Below are 17,254 nucleotides of genomic sequence, written 5' to 3'. Positions count from 1 at the left end.
AAATGGTATGAAGGTGGGGAAGAGCATTCCAGACCATGGAAAGAGCAAGTGCAAAGGTCCCATAGCAGGAAGTTACGAGGTAACTGATCAGGGAACTGGAAGAAAGCTGATGTTCTGAGCACAGAGAGGAAAAGCGTTGGGGATGGTGCAAGATGAGGCTGAAAAGGACAGCAGAGGCCAGACCATTTAGACAGTATGGGCCATGTTACAGATCTTGGATTTTCTCCCAAGAACATTTGTACAAGTCGTGGAAGGGTTTGTTTGAACTGCTGAAAAGCCTTCCACTATGCCAAATCTATCTGGGCAGTTATGCCAGTGGTGCTGTGATCAGGAGATGTGAATGAGCATTCATGGGATATCTGAGGAAGGATGGATCCAGCCTTGGGTAGGATTGTTTCAAGTTGCCAGACTAAGCTGATGAATACATTGTACTTCTAGAATAATATTCATCTTAGATTCTAAATGAATAAAACAAATGTTCACCCTCATCACACAGAAAACCATGCCACGTGGCATGCCGTTTTCCTGTCTGACAGGTGGCAAAACTGAGGTAAGTGGATAAACAGTGATAATAAATATGCTAACAGTCATCACATTTAAAATACCACCATGATTCATGAGCTCAGCAATGACCGTTTTAAAAGCCACAGGCATAAATTGCTAAACTCAGGTAAACTAAATGCTTGCAGATCTTCTTTGTTATATTTTTAAAGCCTACTATGTAGGCTTTCTCATGCCACAGACATAGGCTTTCTTACCTTCAGCTAACGCTTGAAGAATCTCAGACCAGGCAAGACTCAATGATTTGTTATATAGCAACTAGTGGCAGAACCAAGATTAGAACTCCAATGTGTCTGGCTCCAACATCACCATGTTGAAGCAGCAGAGTTGTAACATAAATCTCAAGGGAAGGAAATTCTGATCAATTTTGTTATTTGGTTGGCAAATTGAGATAGTTGGAGATCTTGGTGATTCCCAGTCTTCTGTGGATCTCAATGCAGAATTTAACAAGGTTTTGTTCTTTTAATGATTCTGGACCAATAGGAAGTTCCTTATTGTAAAAGGATGTGAATCTCTAACTGCATATAGAAAGACCCTCTTTGTAGATTTTATGGGCAGTGGGGACCATGTGGGTGACCTGATGAATTCTGGTTTTAGAAAGGCCACTCTGAAAGCAGGGTGGAGAATGCATGGAAGTAGAATGATGGATAGCAGATGGTGCCTAATAAGTGGGTTTGTCTCATTATGTATCCTGTGAGGAAGCTGAATACCCCTCAGGTTCACTTTGAACCTTGCTTTGTCACCGAGGCATTGGAACAGTTATTTCTGAATTCCACCACCTCACAGAAAATGGTCCCTTAGCATCTCCAGCTCTTGCTTCCCTTCCAGATCTCAGAGAGAAGCCTGTAGAGATGGGCTGAACTTTGAGCCCCTACCAGCCTCTCCAAGACTCTGCACAAATGTTGTCTCCTGGCAGCAGCCCCTTCCGGTATTCATGCTGGGTTAAAAAAAAAAAAAGAAAGAAAGAAAATCCCAAGGGCTGGTGGGTTAGCTCAGTTGGTTAGAGCCCAGTGTTGACAACACCAAAGCCAAGTGTTCAGATCCCCATACCAACAGGCTGCCTTCCTACCCATCCCCACCAGAAACCCCAATTACCAATCTTTTCTTCAGGCCATTCCCACTCACCATGATAAGCCTCTACTTGATTTTATTCTTTCAATATCATGTTTATTTACTATCTGTTTTCCCTTGTTGTTGCATCCTCCTTTTCTCTTTATTTTTTGTTCACATGATGCAGTTTCTTTTGATGCTCTTCTTTGCCTCCAGTTAATTTGGAAGGTCAACTACACTTCTTACTGTCATTATCATGTTCAGAGAATCTTAATTGAATGTCTATTTGTTTATTATTGTATTAAAATAAATAATGACGATGCCCTTGCCTGATGTGCCCAACCCCCACCCCCAGCACTTACAGAAGAACTTTGCAATGTTCTCTTCCCACTCTCATGCTGCCCTCAGTGAGTTTCAACAAAATCCCTGCCCCATATGTGGGTTTTGTTGAAATAATTTAAGCTTACAGGTGCAGATCATTGTGAGGTTTCCTCTTACAGCATTACCTTTCTGTTTTGAGAATCCTTTCTTTACACTTACATCACATATTTTCAGTGACAGTGTCATTCTGGACATTTGCTCCTGTCCTGTGGTCTCCGTTCTTGATCCAACGATCAGAAGACTTCCATAATTTTCTTCAAACAATCCTAACTCTCTGAATTCCAGCACAAGTAAAGATGTCTTTCTTTTACCCTGATGGGTGACTGATGGCATTTCTGGAAACAGGGTTCCTGGACTGCAGTCTTTTTTTTTTTCGGTGGTCTGTGGATAATCATCCATTGTCTGCTGGTTTTTAGGGTTGTGGGTGAATAGTTCCATGCTAGTCTGGTTCTCAGTCCTTTGTAAGTAACTTAAAAAAAATCTCTCTAGAATTTTGTAATCTTGAAAGCTATTTATTTAAATATTGGAATTCAGGAATTGCACCAGGATATGCCTAACTCCCTCTGTTTCTATGTGTTTGCATTATTTTTTCTTAGAACTGAATGAGTCTTTTCAAATTGCATATCAAGTTTTAATCTTTGTTTCAGGTTATTTTTTCGCCTTGTGTTTGTTTAATCATATCTTTTCCTCTGTCTTTTTTCCCTTCTCTTTCTAGAAATGCTTATTATTCTCATGTAAGATCATGAGTTCCTTGTTTTTCATCATTAGTGAACAAAATGGTTTTCATAACTTGCTGTTGCTTGTTAACCACGACTCCTTCAAATAAAATGGGAATATTATGGTTTTTAAGTTACTAGTAGCATATTACCATTTCTTGGTAGAAACAAAGTGTAGCTGTGTAGGGAGGACCTAAATTATCATCTTAGCTTTACTCACTGTAAGATCCATAATGTTATTTGACTTAAAAAATTCACCCCAGTATTTATAATTGTAAACTGAGCAAAACCCACAACTTTTGCTTCCTCCCTATTCTAAGAATATTGAATTTTACATGTAAAATGACTTACTGGGCTTTATAAACTTTTAAAAATATATTTTTAAACCAGTTATATAGCCTGCAGTAACTAAAGAAAAGGTCACATTTTCTCAGTAAATGGCAACATTGTGTTACTTCTATTCTGATAAAGTAGGTCTGTTGAATGGCACCTTTTGGGTCATCCTAAGTAAAATAAAAATTTTGGCATTTGAAAGCTACTTATAAAAATTCAAAATCATATTTCCGAAAGTGGAACTTAACTATATAGAGAATATGTAACACAAATTGAAGCAGTTAGTCAAAAAATGATTTTTGTCACTGGTTTGGCCTGTAAGGTTGATCAAAACAGATAAGATCTGCGAGTTTAAAGAGAGAGTCAGAAATTGGGGATACAAACCTCCTCTGGGTCATGCATGACATAGTGATGCTTGTATTTACTTTACTTGAGGGAAAGCAAAGAAATACGTTGTCCCTAAGCAAGGGATGGACTCAAGAGTTTTGATTCAGTTGACCACTGGGGCTGATATAATTTGTTTGTTTGAGCCATGCTGACACAGACACAGCACTTTCAGTAAGCAATTAAAAATGATTTAAAGGTACTTTTTTGAATTTGAGAAATCAAACTTTTTACAGCCAGTGTTTATGTTCTCTTAGCACTCAGCATCAAAGAATCCATCCATGCCATGTCAACACCACCCCCACAATTGCACTCACAATTAAAGTTCTGTTTATTTGTGCTATCTAGAATTGAAACAAAAATCTCATAGAAGTGCCTGTTTGCACTTAGTTAATTACAATGAAAGTATATTTGAATCCACTTCTATATATTTCTACAGACAGATAAGTAATAGGATAACCATTGAGAATTTAGGCTTTATCAGAGCAATAACCCAGACTTTGCTGCAGATTCAAATACATGGGGCAGCTTAATACACAATTGTTGATGAATGAAAATATTTAGGGAAATGAGTATGTTAAGCACAATGTAATTTCATATCTAAGACATTGTTTCATAATTATTTTGGTGTACGATGACCCTTTCAATCACAGAACACACATGTGTCACCAATATTGCTTTAAGTATTGTGAATTCTACTTTAAATATTTGGGACAATAGGATATCTAGTATACCCTGAAGAAAAATAATCTGAGATCATTTCCATATGTAGTTTAATGTTAAAAGCTTCTTTTTGTTTCTTATTTCTCAGCAAGTCTCTTTAGCCGCTATGCTTTAATTTCTGTAAAATAAGTGATTGGGCTAGATTATTGGACTATGATTCATTAAGTGTGTGGACTCTGATGTCAGATAGTCTAGGTCCAAATCATGGCTCCGTCATCTATTGGCTCTATAAGCTTGAGCCAGTTATTCAAGCCTCAGTTTCCTCAGCTGTACAATAGGATAAAAATAGATGATCTGGCTTAAAAGATTGCTATGAGAATCAAATGATAGAGTACATTTGCTGTGGTCTGTCCATAATAAGCACTTACTGATAAGCTGTTGCTTCTGCTTTTGTTATGTGGAGGCTGCTGGGTTTCAAAGAATTGTTTGGGCATCGTTCAGTTTGTGTCTTTGCCTTTGGTCAGGGAGATAAATGCTCCCCAATATCCAGTAATTAGGATATCTTGTACTACTTTTCTCGCTCCTCTCCTTGGCCCATTACAAGGACATTTGCCAGCCATGCTTAGCTTTCATATTCTTCTAGTAATTCACCTGTTTAATATTATTGAGTTTCAATTGTGTTCCAGGTCCTGGGATTATTTAGATAATCCATGATGCAGTCCTTATCCTTACGGAGCTCACAGTTAAATGAGGAAGAAAGACAAAAATAATGATGATCTAAGATGATATGCATTATAAAAGTATTGGTCTAAACAAGGTACTATTGAGAGCATAGAGTCATCTTTGTCTGGGGGTCTCAGAAATACCTCAAGAAACAATTCTTAAAAATTAATGAGGGTTTCTAGCCAGATAAAGGGGGTAATTGGATATTCTAGTTTATGGGAACAGAAGTACTGTTGTGAAAGAAATGACCAAAAAGTTCAGTATGGCTTCAATAGATGGTCTATGAGATTGTGAAGGTATTTTCTGTCATGCCAAAGGGATTTTTTTTTAAACATTATAGGCAATAGGACACTAATGGAGACTTTTAAGCTGGAGAATGAAATGCTTTTTAGAAACACAATTTTGGGAGCAGCACGGAGGATGGACTGGGAGAGGAAATTGGTGTCAAGAAGATGCTTCTACAGAGCAGGGAAGACATGAAAAAGGTCTGGATTGGCAATGGGAATGGAGAAAAAGAATCAAATTCAGGAGATATTCATGAGCTAGAGTCAACCAGATTTGATAATAAATTGAATGAGGAGAGTTAGAGAAAGGGAGAAATGAGGAAGACTCTGAGGTTCCTAGGGTCACACTAATAAGATAGGGTTTGGGTTTAGTGAGTGGAAATTGAGTTCAGTTTAGAAATGTTACACTTGATGTCTCAGGGTATCCAGATAGAAATGTCAAAAGGAAATTGGAAACAAGGGACTGGAGGGTTGGGCTGGAGATAAAGAAGTGAGATACTGGGGTAAAAATGAGAGTGGGAGCCGTAGATGCAAATGAATTCACACAGTGAACAAACACCTTGTCTATGTGCCTGAAGAGCTTTCCACAGCAGCTAAGGAATGGAAAGCAATGTGGGTACTCAGGGCTGCGGATGGAATTCTCTCTACCTCCCCTCTGTGGAAGGGAGTTGGGTTCATGTAATCTTATGTGATTTCCCTAGTGTGATCATTTCTCATGTGACTTTCCTAGTATGATAATTTCAAATCATGGCAATGAAATAACTAACAAAATAACTTGTTTGCAAATTGATTACTTTGTGAGTATTGCTGCAAAATTTTATAACACCTCTGGGATTTTTCCATTTTCATGAAGAAAATCTGTTATAACTGGAAGAAAATCAATCTTTCATTTTTCTTATCATACACGCTTGGAGAACCAGTGGATGTTTTGTGTCCCCTGTGAGTCTTTGGAGAGTAAAAACAATTCACACATTGTGTGTGCGTGTGTATATGCCCACGTGTGTGTTTATGTGCACTCTTTTGGCTTTTGGCTCTCTCCTAACTTTTGTTCACATTTTTTGGCTTTCTTTTCTCCAAATGTTAGAAATTTAGATTGGATTGAGTTTATCTTGCCTACCCTTTCTACCTCCCTAACCTCAATCACTTGTTTAGATTATGAATGCCTTTTAATGATAATGTAAGTAGAGAAGCGACACACATATAAAAATCTACTATCCAGGATTCTAAAAATTTTAGCTAGCAGCCTCATAAGAAATGACATTGCTTTTATGAAAGACGAAAAAAAAGATAGTGGTAGGAAGTACAGTAAAAAAAAAGTCAAAATTTCTTAGTAAAGGATCAAATGTAACTAAAACCTAATATAAACATTGCAATTTTTAGATCTTTGCTTCTTGCATCACATTTCTGTGCTGTGCTAAGCTAAAGCTTATCATTGTTTGATTACAGAAAATGTGTTTAATAAGCTCTATCAATAATTGCAAACTCAGGAGATCTTATCTTTCTATCACTCTGAGACTTTCGTGGTTAGAAGTCTGAGTCAAGGAGAAGAAAATCACACTGCTGATCTGTCTCACACATCCTGCATTATGTGCGCTTCTAAGTGTTTTCTCCAAAAAATTTTCAACCAGGGATAACACAACTGCTTACAAAGAGTCCTAGCAGGATGGGCCATAGCAAGACCATTGTATGCTGGAGACATGAAATAGTTTAGATATTAAAAGAATCACCTTGCAGATAAACTTCTGAACCATAGTGCAATTCTCAGATGAATGACCTTTTCTTCAGAGATCTTTTTAACAGCCCCCACAAAAGAGATGCAAACGCTCTCATCCATTAAAAATCTCGAAAAACCAAAGAAACACCTAATATAAAGATTCCAATTTTACTCTTGAAAACATTGGTCTATTGACATCAATAGTATTATAAATATCATAGTCAGCAGCAGTTAACAGGTTTGAACCTCTGTTGGAAAGAATATACCCCACTAGACATGGTACTCAATGTGATTAAGAAAACATAGTACTTGCTCTCTAGAATGATTATAATCTAGAAGTTCCAACAAAAAGTAAATAGATATGGGTAGCAAACCAAAAATTTATACTTAATATTCAGATTTTGAGTCATCGCCAGATTCAAGAGAACATACTCCTATTTATATTTTTTAACAATGTATTAAGTGCTAGAAGATATAGCATGGTGTTTAGATGACAAATCACTAACATGCTGTGTTTATAAATATCTGGGTGTATTAGGATAATCATTGGTCCAGGGGCCCCTGTCTTAACCATGCATTGGACATATTTAATTACTGTGCTCTTTGGGATACAAAAGAATCAACCATATTTAAAGCTGTCTTCCCTTCTATAGACATAAAAGAGCCAAGAGACTCATTAATCATCTAAACAAGTCTTTATGAACCTGATGGATATTTTCAGGTAAAGAACTTTTTTCTTTAAAGCTCAGAAAGATCATTTTCATTAGAACCTGACCTCCCAGCTGGGATGGCGTCGTGCATGCATGAATGTCATATCTTCATGATTTTTTTCCAGAAGAAAGGCAACATGATGTAGCCAACCTTGGGATCATGTCCCAGCTATGAACTGTGAAACTGAGCAAGATCTCACTTTTCTGGCTCTAGTTTAACTTATAAATGTAAGAACAAATTATAAAATGAAAGTTTTAACTTAATCATTTCTCAGAGCTCTTTTAGTTTTTGTATTCTATATTCCATGCTTTATCTCCTTATATTTATAATGTTACCGAGATCTACATATTCATTTGTTCATCCATCCATCCATCTAATAAATATTTATTGCAACTTACTACGTACCAGGTGCTATTGTAGATACTTGGGATGGATTGGTGAATAAGACCAACAGGGTCCCTGATTTTAAAGCTTAAGTTATAGTGGTGTAGCCAGACAGTGAGCAAGAAAACAAGCAAATAAACCAGATAATTTCAGACAGTGATATATACTTTATCTCAGGTAATATGACAGAAGATGACTTGGGTGTGTATTTTAGGTTGGGTTGTCAGTGGTTGCTCAAGAAGTGTCATTACTCTTGAACAATGAGAAAGAAGCAGCCATGTGAAGATCGGAGAGAACATTCTAGGCAGAGAAACAACAAATTCAAAGCCCTGGGAGCCAGCTTTGTGTGTCTGAGGCTTAGGCGGAAGGGCAGTGTAACTGTGGTGCAGTGAGTGACTGGTGCACATGGCCTTAGAGAGGCAGGATGGTAGGCAGGTCCTGGCAAGGAGTTAGATTTTGTTCTGTGTGAGATGGGAAGGCCCTGGAGGTTCTTACGCAGGGCAATGACACTATCTGATCTTTTCTGGCTTCTCTGTGGAGAATGGATTATAAATGGGCAAGAACAAAAGCAGAAAGCTCTTGGTGGATGATGATGGTTTTGACCAGCTGAGATGGAGGAAAAGTGGATAGAATCTGTTGTACATAAAACAGAGGTATGGGAATTTAGGTCATATTCCCACAGACAGATGTTAGCTGTGGTCCTACAAGACTCAGGCACTAGTGGACACTGTCTAGCTTCATGTAGCTGCCCAACTCTAGTGCACTTCCATTGATTGTTGCTAGTGGCACTTTGACTGTGGATTGGACCAAAAATCTTTTGTGCACCCAAGAAGCTGTGTGATCTCAGGCAAATCATTTAATCTGTCTGGGCCTTCAGGTGTCTGTACACCAAAGAATTGGACCTTCTGTATGATTTCTAAGTTCACCAGGTCTGACTGTGTATGATGCTGGGAAGAGGTTGAATCATGTTACACAAAACACCGAGTGTGAAGGGGAGGGTGATTATAGGATGCCTGAAACATGCACAGACAGTGTATAACGGAAATTTATGGGTAATGGAGATGGAGACGGTATGTTAGAAAAAGTAAGGAGCGTATTAAAGGCAGTGTGAGGGAGGATATTATGGAAGGAGATTTTATATTAAGGGCTTATATGTGAAAAAAATGTAAACATGCAGGGAAGGAAGAAAGAGCAAGAAGAAAGAGGTCAGTGAGGGGGACACTCACAATTTTTAACTACTGATATGTCAGAGGAACTGACCAAACAGATTTGGCACTTAACCAATCAGAACAAACACCAGCTATAAAAATTGGTGCTATCATACCAGTACTACAGGCTTAATATCAGACTTTCATATACAAACACCCATGAAGGGCGGAGAGAAGATTCTAGCTGCTTATGCGTTTGTAAGAAACTAATCTGTTCCTTAAATTGTCTATTCATTAAATGCTTTAGTCATGGTTGTAAGCGATGGTTTCGTTTTAATACAATTTTTCAAAAGCTGAGGAGTAAATGTTGCCAAAGGCTAAGGAGAATTTGAGTTTTGGTATTTAAGCATATCTGTTCTATAGGTGCCAAAATAATCATGAAATAATTGATTAAAAACCACACTTGAAAACATTCAAATTGAAGACTTATAGTTGCCAAAATGGTTTTCCAGATGGATAGCTTAAACGTTGAGTATGTGGAAACCTGAGTCAGCCTTCTTTTCACTTCATTTAATAATAGAAAGGTCACACAGGCAGTTTTTAGGTTAAAAATGATAACATGGATAATTAATAGTGTCCAATAGAAATGACACATTGGATTCCCCAGTTGATGTGAATGGCACACACCCTTGACACTGTCATTCAAGAAAAACCGAAGCACAGCCTTCCCAGCCCTACCTAAATACTTCTGTGGGCAAAAAGGATAGTGTCATCGTTTTGATTTCCCCTGACTCCTTGAAATAGCCCATTCTAATATTAAAACAGAGCAAATTATGGGAACGTGGCTTCTCCTCTGGAGGACTCACCCAACAGCAAAGAATTGGCTCTCTTGGCTATTTGTAGTCTCATCTGGATATGTTCTGACCCCAAATCCATAGAAAGTAAGTGTTGGAAAGAACTTTAAAATGTTTTTTTTTTCCCTCACAAAAACATTTAAAGAGACTTTATTTCACCTGTTAGGAGACTGAAGTCCAGAGGGGTATCCTAGTGACGGAGCCTTCCTAGAGGAGGAGCCAGGATTTGCCTCCGGTTTCCTTGGGAACCACTGCACTGCACTGCTGACTGTTATATCTCCTACTGTGTTGGGTTATAGGTGACAGTGTGGGCACGAAGGTGGGAAAAGCTGTTGACAAAATCATCATCAGAAATAGAAGGCATGGTTTCCTTGGGAACCACTGCATTGCACTGCTGACTGTTATATCTCCTACTGTGTTGGGTTATAGGTGACAGTGTGGGCACGAAGGTGGGAAAAGCTGTTGACAAAATCATCATCAGAAATAGAAGGCAATGCGTCTTTGTCTGTGTGTGCACGGTTTCCTTGGGAACCACTGCACTGCACTGCTGACTGTTATATCTCCTACTGTGTTGGGTTATAGGTGACAGTGTGGGCACGAAGGTGGAAAAAGCTGTTGACAAAATCATCATCAGAAATAGAAGGCAATGCGTCTTTGTCTGTGTGTGCACACAGTGGCCGCAGACACTTCTGCTCCAAGATCTCTTTGTGGTTTACCTGCTGCCATTCTAAAGTCTCTGGGAAATTTGCTCTGAATATTTCTAAAGGAACTGAGAACCAGTCCACTGATTTTATCTTCAGCAGCAGACAGTGGAGACATAAGCATCAAAGCGACAGTAGTGCACCACAGCTCACTCTTCAGACAAATAAGTCCCCAAACAAAATACCCTTCCTTTTCATTTGATGTAGACTGCACCTATTCTCAGGCAGTCAGTACTTTCCCCCTTTTGTTTACACTGTTCCCTCTATTTTAAAAATTAAATAAGCATTATTTTCCTTCTGTATACTTAAAAAATTTTTTTATTGTAGGCCAAAACATCTATATGTAAAAGTGAGAAAAATCATAAACATGATTTAATGAATAATAATAAAGCATACTACCTCACCCCCAATCACCACAGGTCAAGCAATAAACATTGTTAGAACATGAAAGCCTATGCACCCATTTCCTTCCTAATTCCAGCTCTTTCTCCCCCTTAGATAAAACCATTAGACTGATATTTGTGGTGTAGATTTAGGTTATATGTGCTTTTTCTGTTCTTACAGTGATTCTACAAGAAATCACAACATGCATACTTCACTTATCAAAGTTTCAAGTTACATATACCTTCACTATCTTCCTAGACACTATGTTCTAGGTTGACAGGTAGTTTCTCTCCGCATACTGAAGATATAGTATTTAATTCCACTGCATCCTGGATTTCATTGTTGATATTGAGACATCACCTGTCAGTCTAGTAGTTACTCCTTACTCAGTCTCTTTTCTCTGGCTGCTTTTAAAATTTTCAAGAAGATAAATCTTGATGTGCATGTGTGTATATTCCATTGATTTTTAAAAATAATCTCAGTTACTGCATTTTTTTTTGTTGTTGCTGTTGCCAAATCTAATTGGTTCTTCTTCTTTTTTTTTGGACAGTGGTGCATGTGTGTATATTCCATTGATTTTTAAAAAAAATCTCAGTTACTGCATTTTTTTTGTTGTTGCTGTTGCCAAATCTAATTGGTTCTTCTTCTTTTTTTTTGGACAGTGGCTGGTTAGGGGATCTGAACCCTTGACCTTGGCATTACTGGCCCTGTGCTCTAACCGACTGAGCTAACTGGCCAGACCCTCTAGTTGGCTCATTTTCAAATTAGATGACTTAAAAAATTTTCTCCTGTGCACTACAGATATTATTACAAGTTTGTCTTTTATTTTCTTAAACGGAATAAGCTCAATTGTTTTATTTTGCAGGTCTCATAGTTCAAATATATAAATTGTGGGTCTGTTTTGTAGTCTGTTGTTACCTTGCTTACTTGTGTGTCTCATTATTTTTATGGTGTGCTTGTCATTGTGTCTAAATATTATTTGTACCAATGATTTGAGGCTTAGGATAAAAACATTTTCTTCCTGTAATAGTTTGCATTTTTTCTTTCAAAAGCCTAGGTTTAATAATAGTCCAAGATTACCTTAAACAAATTTCAAAGACTGATGTTTTCTGGACCATTGGAGTGATTTGAAGGGCTACAATCTGCATGAAGGCTGGTTTACTTGTGGCTTACCTGTACTCCAAGGTTGTAACTCTAACATCCCAACTTATTAGGGAGAGGGCCTTCAACTAGATTCCTTGCTTTGAAGACTTTGGGATTTGAGACATAAAAACAAAAGTTTGAATTTGGGAGAACAGCAAATGCTCTCACATTAAAAGCAGCTTCCAGGCTCTGCTCATCTCTCTGGGTTCTGGTTCTCTCTTCAAATTTAACCTGTAATTTCTCCTCCTTTGTATGAGCTCTTTAATCCTTTTAATAATATTTTTAGACATTTTGTTTAGCATTTTTGGTTGTTTTGTTGTAAGAATTAGTTTGTTTTAGATATTTTATTCTACTTTTATTTATTTATTTTTTATTGAAACAATTGATTATACATATTTGTGGTGTACAGAGTTGACTATTGTGTACAATATGTGATGATAAAACCAAGAAAACTGAAACACTTGTGCTTATTTTCACAATCAAATCCCTAAGTTGAAAATCTATTCCCTAATAATATGAGAGATATAAATGAAAGCCTAGAGATATTAAGAAAAATAAGTAATTGTGGTGAATATTAACTAAAATTAAGGCAACTAGTGCAGGCAGATGTGTGAGAAATGAATCCTTCTAGATAATGCTAGTCCTTTTAGAAATTGGAGCAGTTCTTTCAGAAAGTGTAATGGCAATACATAGTGTTATAATAATGCTTAAACATTTGGACCAAATGTTATAATATTTACATAAAAGCAAAATGCTGAAAATAATCCCAACATCCAACATTACTGTATTAGTTTTAAAAAATTATGATTAACATTACAGCCTATTGTAATAGTCATTAAAAAGAATAATTATAGTGACTGTAAAAGTGGAAAGTTTATGATATGACATTAAATGAGAATAGCAGCACACAATATGGTTGCTATATAAAATAAGTATATATCTGGAAAATAAAGAGCAAAAACATTCAAATAGTATTTCTGTTTCACTGAAAGGACTAGGTAATCTTTTTCTTAAAAATTCTTTACACATGTTGTATAGTCTTCTCAAGAACAAAGACAGAGATTTCAAAACTTAAGTAAAAAACCGTCATGCTAATAATTTTTTCCAAAGAATTTCAGCATGAAAATTTGTCATATTAAAAAAAAAAAAAGAAAAGAAAACAGAAAAAGAAAAGGAAGACAAAGAGCCATTGAACTTAAATAACTCAATCTGCAACGAGGGCAAAGCCATTTCAGTTTCTTCCTTCTGTGATCCGTATGTAGCTCACAGAAACAAACTTGTCTTCCCATAAACTTAAATTTATTTTAAGAAATGAAAAAGTAAACAAAAATCTGGGACCTTTTCCTTTATCATCATTCCTCGATTCAGTTCTCAGGGGATGAGGTTCAGAGAAGGCACATTTCTGTCACTTGAAAATGATTCATCTGTTCCTTTACTCTCCAGTGGAAGGGTGTAATGTAAACATATATTTATATGTAATCATTTATTTTTAGCTTACACTATTGTGTACTTGTAAAAGTCTTTTCCTAAACTACGTTTTCCCCCATATTTCTTTTCATTTGGCCAAGTGCTACTCATCCTTTTATTTTAATTTTAAAACTCACTTCCTCAAAGTGGCATTTCCTTTTTCTTTTTTATAGTTTTTAATTGATAAAAATTAATTGTAAATATTTGTGGGGTACAGAATTGAATATCAATACATGTGTACAATACACGCTGATCAAATCAGGTCAATTAGTATACTCTGTAATAAAGATTATAACCCACCCCAGCCCTACCATCTTTATTCAAATTATTCTTCATTCCTAGAACAAATTATGGTGCATTACTACATATTTATTTGTTTACCACCTGCTTCAATCTGAAAGCTGTCAAAGGGCAGAGATCATCCCAGTTCGATTCATACTATGTAAATCTATTATTTAATATTCAATATATTCCATATTATATATTCACATATGACAAGCAAGTTATTGATGAGGTTTTTTTTTCTAGGACACAATTTTACCTTATGTTCTTTTGGGTGGAGAGGTTTGAAGTTCTTTCATTTTGGTGCAACAGAGATGACTTTATGAAGAGAATAAATTACTTTTAAGTTCAAATATAATTATTAGGGCAACATATTTATAAAATGTCACTTTTGCTTTTTTTTCTTTCTTTTTATCCAGGAGAAATCAATGATTCCGTCAAGTCTGATATGTTTACATTTCACAACGGAGGTGTACAAATTTTATGCAAATACCCTGAGATTGTTCAGCAGTTTAAAATGCAGTTGCTGAAAGGGAGGCAAACACTCTGTGATCTCACTAAGACAAAGGGAAGTGGAAACACGGTGTCCATCAAGAATCTGAACTTTTGTCAATCTCAGTTATCCAACAACAGTGTCTCTTTTTTTCTATATAACTTGGACAGTTCTCATGCCAGCTACTATTCCTGCAAACTATCAATATTTGATCCTCCTCCTTTTCAAGAAGAGGTTTTTAGTGGCGAATATTTGCATGTTTATGGTAAGACATTGCTTTTATCTTCTGGAATTAAGAGTACATATGTGTTTTGACAACTTTTCTCACTAATGAAAACAATCAGACAAGTATCATTTGTGTTGGGGTTCAATTAGGTGCAGTTGAAGTCAATCATTGATGATGAAAATATACAAGGGAAGATTTATTATTAATAATAGTAATTAGTGTTAATCAGTAATATGCAATTTAGTCACATAAATTGCTGAGTTAGAAATAGGTCATGCTGTCTTTAAAACACATGTGATTTTAATGAAAAATCAGAAAAAAAATTAAGACAAATACCTAAACTCATGGCTTAATAATGGCTATTATCTCTATTCACCTAAGATTGAAGGTTTAGTTTTGCAGTGTGTTTGTGGAGTGAAGTGAATTGATTACTTTTACTATTTGCTGTTTTGCAAAAATACAGGCAGAAAACTCCTTTCTATTAACCACATTTGTCAACATACATGTGCATCGTCTTTTAGGTTTTTTTTTTTTCTGGATACTTGTTATAATACTGAGATGATGTTAGTTACCATTTACTCGATTTCATGACCGCAATGAAGAAAAGCGGTCATTTGATTAAATTGCTTTCTAAAATTTGGTAAAGGAACTTGTGGTTCAGCAATGAAAGAGGAGATTTGATTCTTGGAGTTTTTCATTAACATGTCTTTTCTTCAACCTAGAATCACAGCTGTGTTGTCAACTGAAGTTTTGGTTACCGATAGGATGTTCAGCTTTTGTTGTTGTCTACATTATTGCATGCACGTTTGTTTGTTGGCTTACAAAAAAGGTGAGCAATTTCTGCCTTTTCTTGTATCTGCTTTACTGAGAAATGTCAGTGGTTATTTACTCAGCAAAAATTCACATCACTCTTGCCAGAGTAATGTTATCAAAAGGTAGACAATTCCTTTTTCCCAAGATCTACCTACTAATTAAACTAATAACTTAGAACAGAAGTTTATTTATTCTTTTATTTAATAGCCCACTTTATTTCAAAAAGGGCTCAATGGCTTACAGAGAAATATGTTATTAGTATTATCCAAAAAAGATAAGGAAACTGGGGCCAAGAGAAGACAAAAAGGAGGAAAGTTATAAAGATAGTAAATTTGAATCTAAGCTTCCTAGAGTGAAGGCAAAGATGTAACACTTTGTCACAAATTTTCCTCAATTGGTAAGTTAAAAACAGTCAGTGACAAGGTCTTGTAAGAGGACAGTAGTAGGTGAGAAAGTAATTGCCAGCTTCTTTACATGGCAAGTGTTTAGACTCCTTGCTTTAAAAGAAAACCTCTGAAAAGCTATTCGGAAAGATAAACAATGACAACAACAGAAGTCTCTCTGTGTCATGGGACATTTTTAGTCTTTCACATTACAGATTTTCACCCAAAGAGCTAACACCATTCTGCATACTCTGCATGTACGCTAATACTCACAACTGGCCAGACAGTGTGCCTATCTGTGCCAAACTGGAATTTGAAAAGAGATAGAAAAAGAGAAGAGAACGAGATAGGGTCCATGATCGAAGTCTACTGGGGAAGGAACAATAAAGGCAGAAATGCAGACAGAAGGTCAGCAGAAAGCTCTTTTCATTCAAAGCCCTTCTCATATTGTTCTCATACTTAGCTTAAAGCCAGGAGCCTAAGTCACATTATTCCACTTTGGTCACACACCACTTCAACAGAGTAGAAAACAGTCAAAAAGCAGGGACAGCGATGGGGAAGAGCAAACGACAAACCGTGTTTTTGACCTTTTCTTTCAGAAGTATCGATCCAGTGTGCACGACCCTAATAGTGAATATATGTTCATGGCTGCAGTGAACATGGCTAAAAAACCTAAACTCACAGGTACGGCTCCACTGGGGGGTTTGGTAGGGAAGCTGGTCTTCACGTTAAGCCTAAAATTTTAATTTTTTTTAATTTTAAAAGAAGGGAAAATATCTCTAAAACTTAATTTTAGTGTTTTTCTGTGAAAATCTGGATTTTTCACTTTAATTGAATTTATGCTTTCTGCAATATATTAAGAACAAACAAATAATACATTTGTAAACTACTATTGAAAATAAATAAACAAACAAGAAGTTCATAAGCCACAACTGTGTCAAGATAACTTTCTAAATGATATTTCAAAAATTGGGATGATTCTGAGTCTTCCTTGTTGAAAAGCTCATTGAGTCATACGATGAGCCTTCTCACAATATCAGTTAAGTGCACGCTATTGAGTGAGCACTGTGGGGCTGTACAGATGCACAGGGATTTTGGACTGAAATTAGGAAGAGAGATCTGGGCTGGTGCTACCAGGGGGAAGAAGGAGAATTTGGCGAAGATATTTAGTTATTTTGATGTAAAGAGTGTGCAAGTTTAGAGAGCTTGGATGCTTCAGAAGTCTCAGGTGGGACTTTGACCTTTTCTGCTGAGAGTTAGAACTGAGTGTTGTCAAGTTTGAGGAGCACCCAGACAGTCTGAAGCATCCACTGTGGAAAATTTGTAAGTCTTCTGCTTTTGAGGTTGAAATGATGTGAAGTATGTAATGAGACAAAAGCCACTGAATTTTTGCCACCACTCGATGGTTAAGGACTGTATAAAAGGGACACACATAGCTTCCATTGTCATAGAATCA

At 36.5% G+C, this 17,254-nt stretch overlaps 1 protein-coding gene across 1 annotated transcript in view; it reads left to right on the top strand.

Moving 5' to 3' along the window:
- The window catches only part of ICOS (inducible T-cell co-stimulator), a 21,098-nt gene that overhangs the window by 2,018 nt on the left and 1,826 nt on the right, over positions 1 to 17,254 (top strand). The window contains exons 2-4 of the mRNA XM_008584101.1: positions 14,303 to 14,641; positions 15,325 to 15,431; positions 16,398 to 16,482. Of these exons, the coding sequence (XP_008582323.1) occupies positions 14,303 to 14,641; positions 15,325 to 15,431; positions 16,398 to 16,482 (531 nt within the window). The remainder of the gene's footprint in view (positions 1 to 14,302; positions 14,642 to 15,324; positions 15,432 to 16,397; positions 16,483 to 17,254) is intronic.

Source organism: Galeopterus variegatus, unplaced genomic scaffold (assembly GCF_000696425.1).
Source record: "Galeopterus variegatus unplaced genomic scaffold, G_variegatus-3.0.2 Scaffold3150, whole genome shotgun sequence".
Lineage (NCBI taxonomy): Eukaryota > Metazoa > Chordata > Mammalia > Dermoptera > Cynocephalidae > Galeopterus > Galeopterus variegatus.
This window is presented reverse-complemented; position numbering and strand designations above follow the sequence as displayed.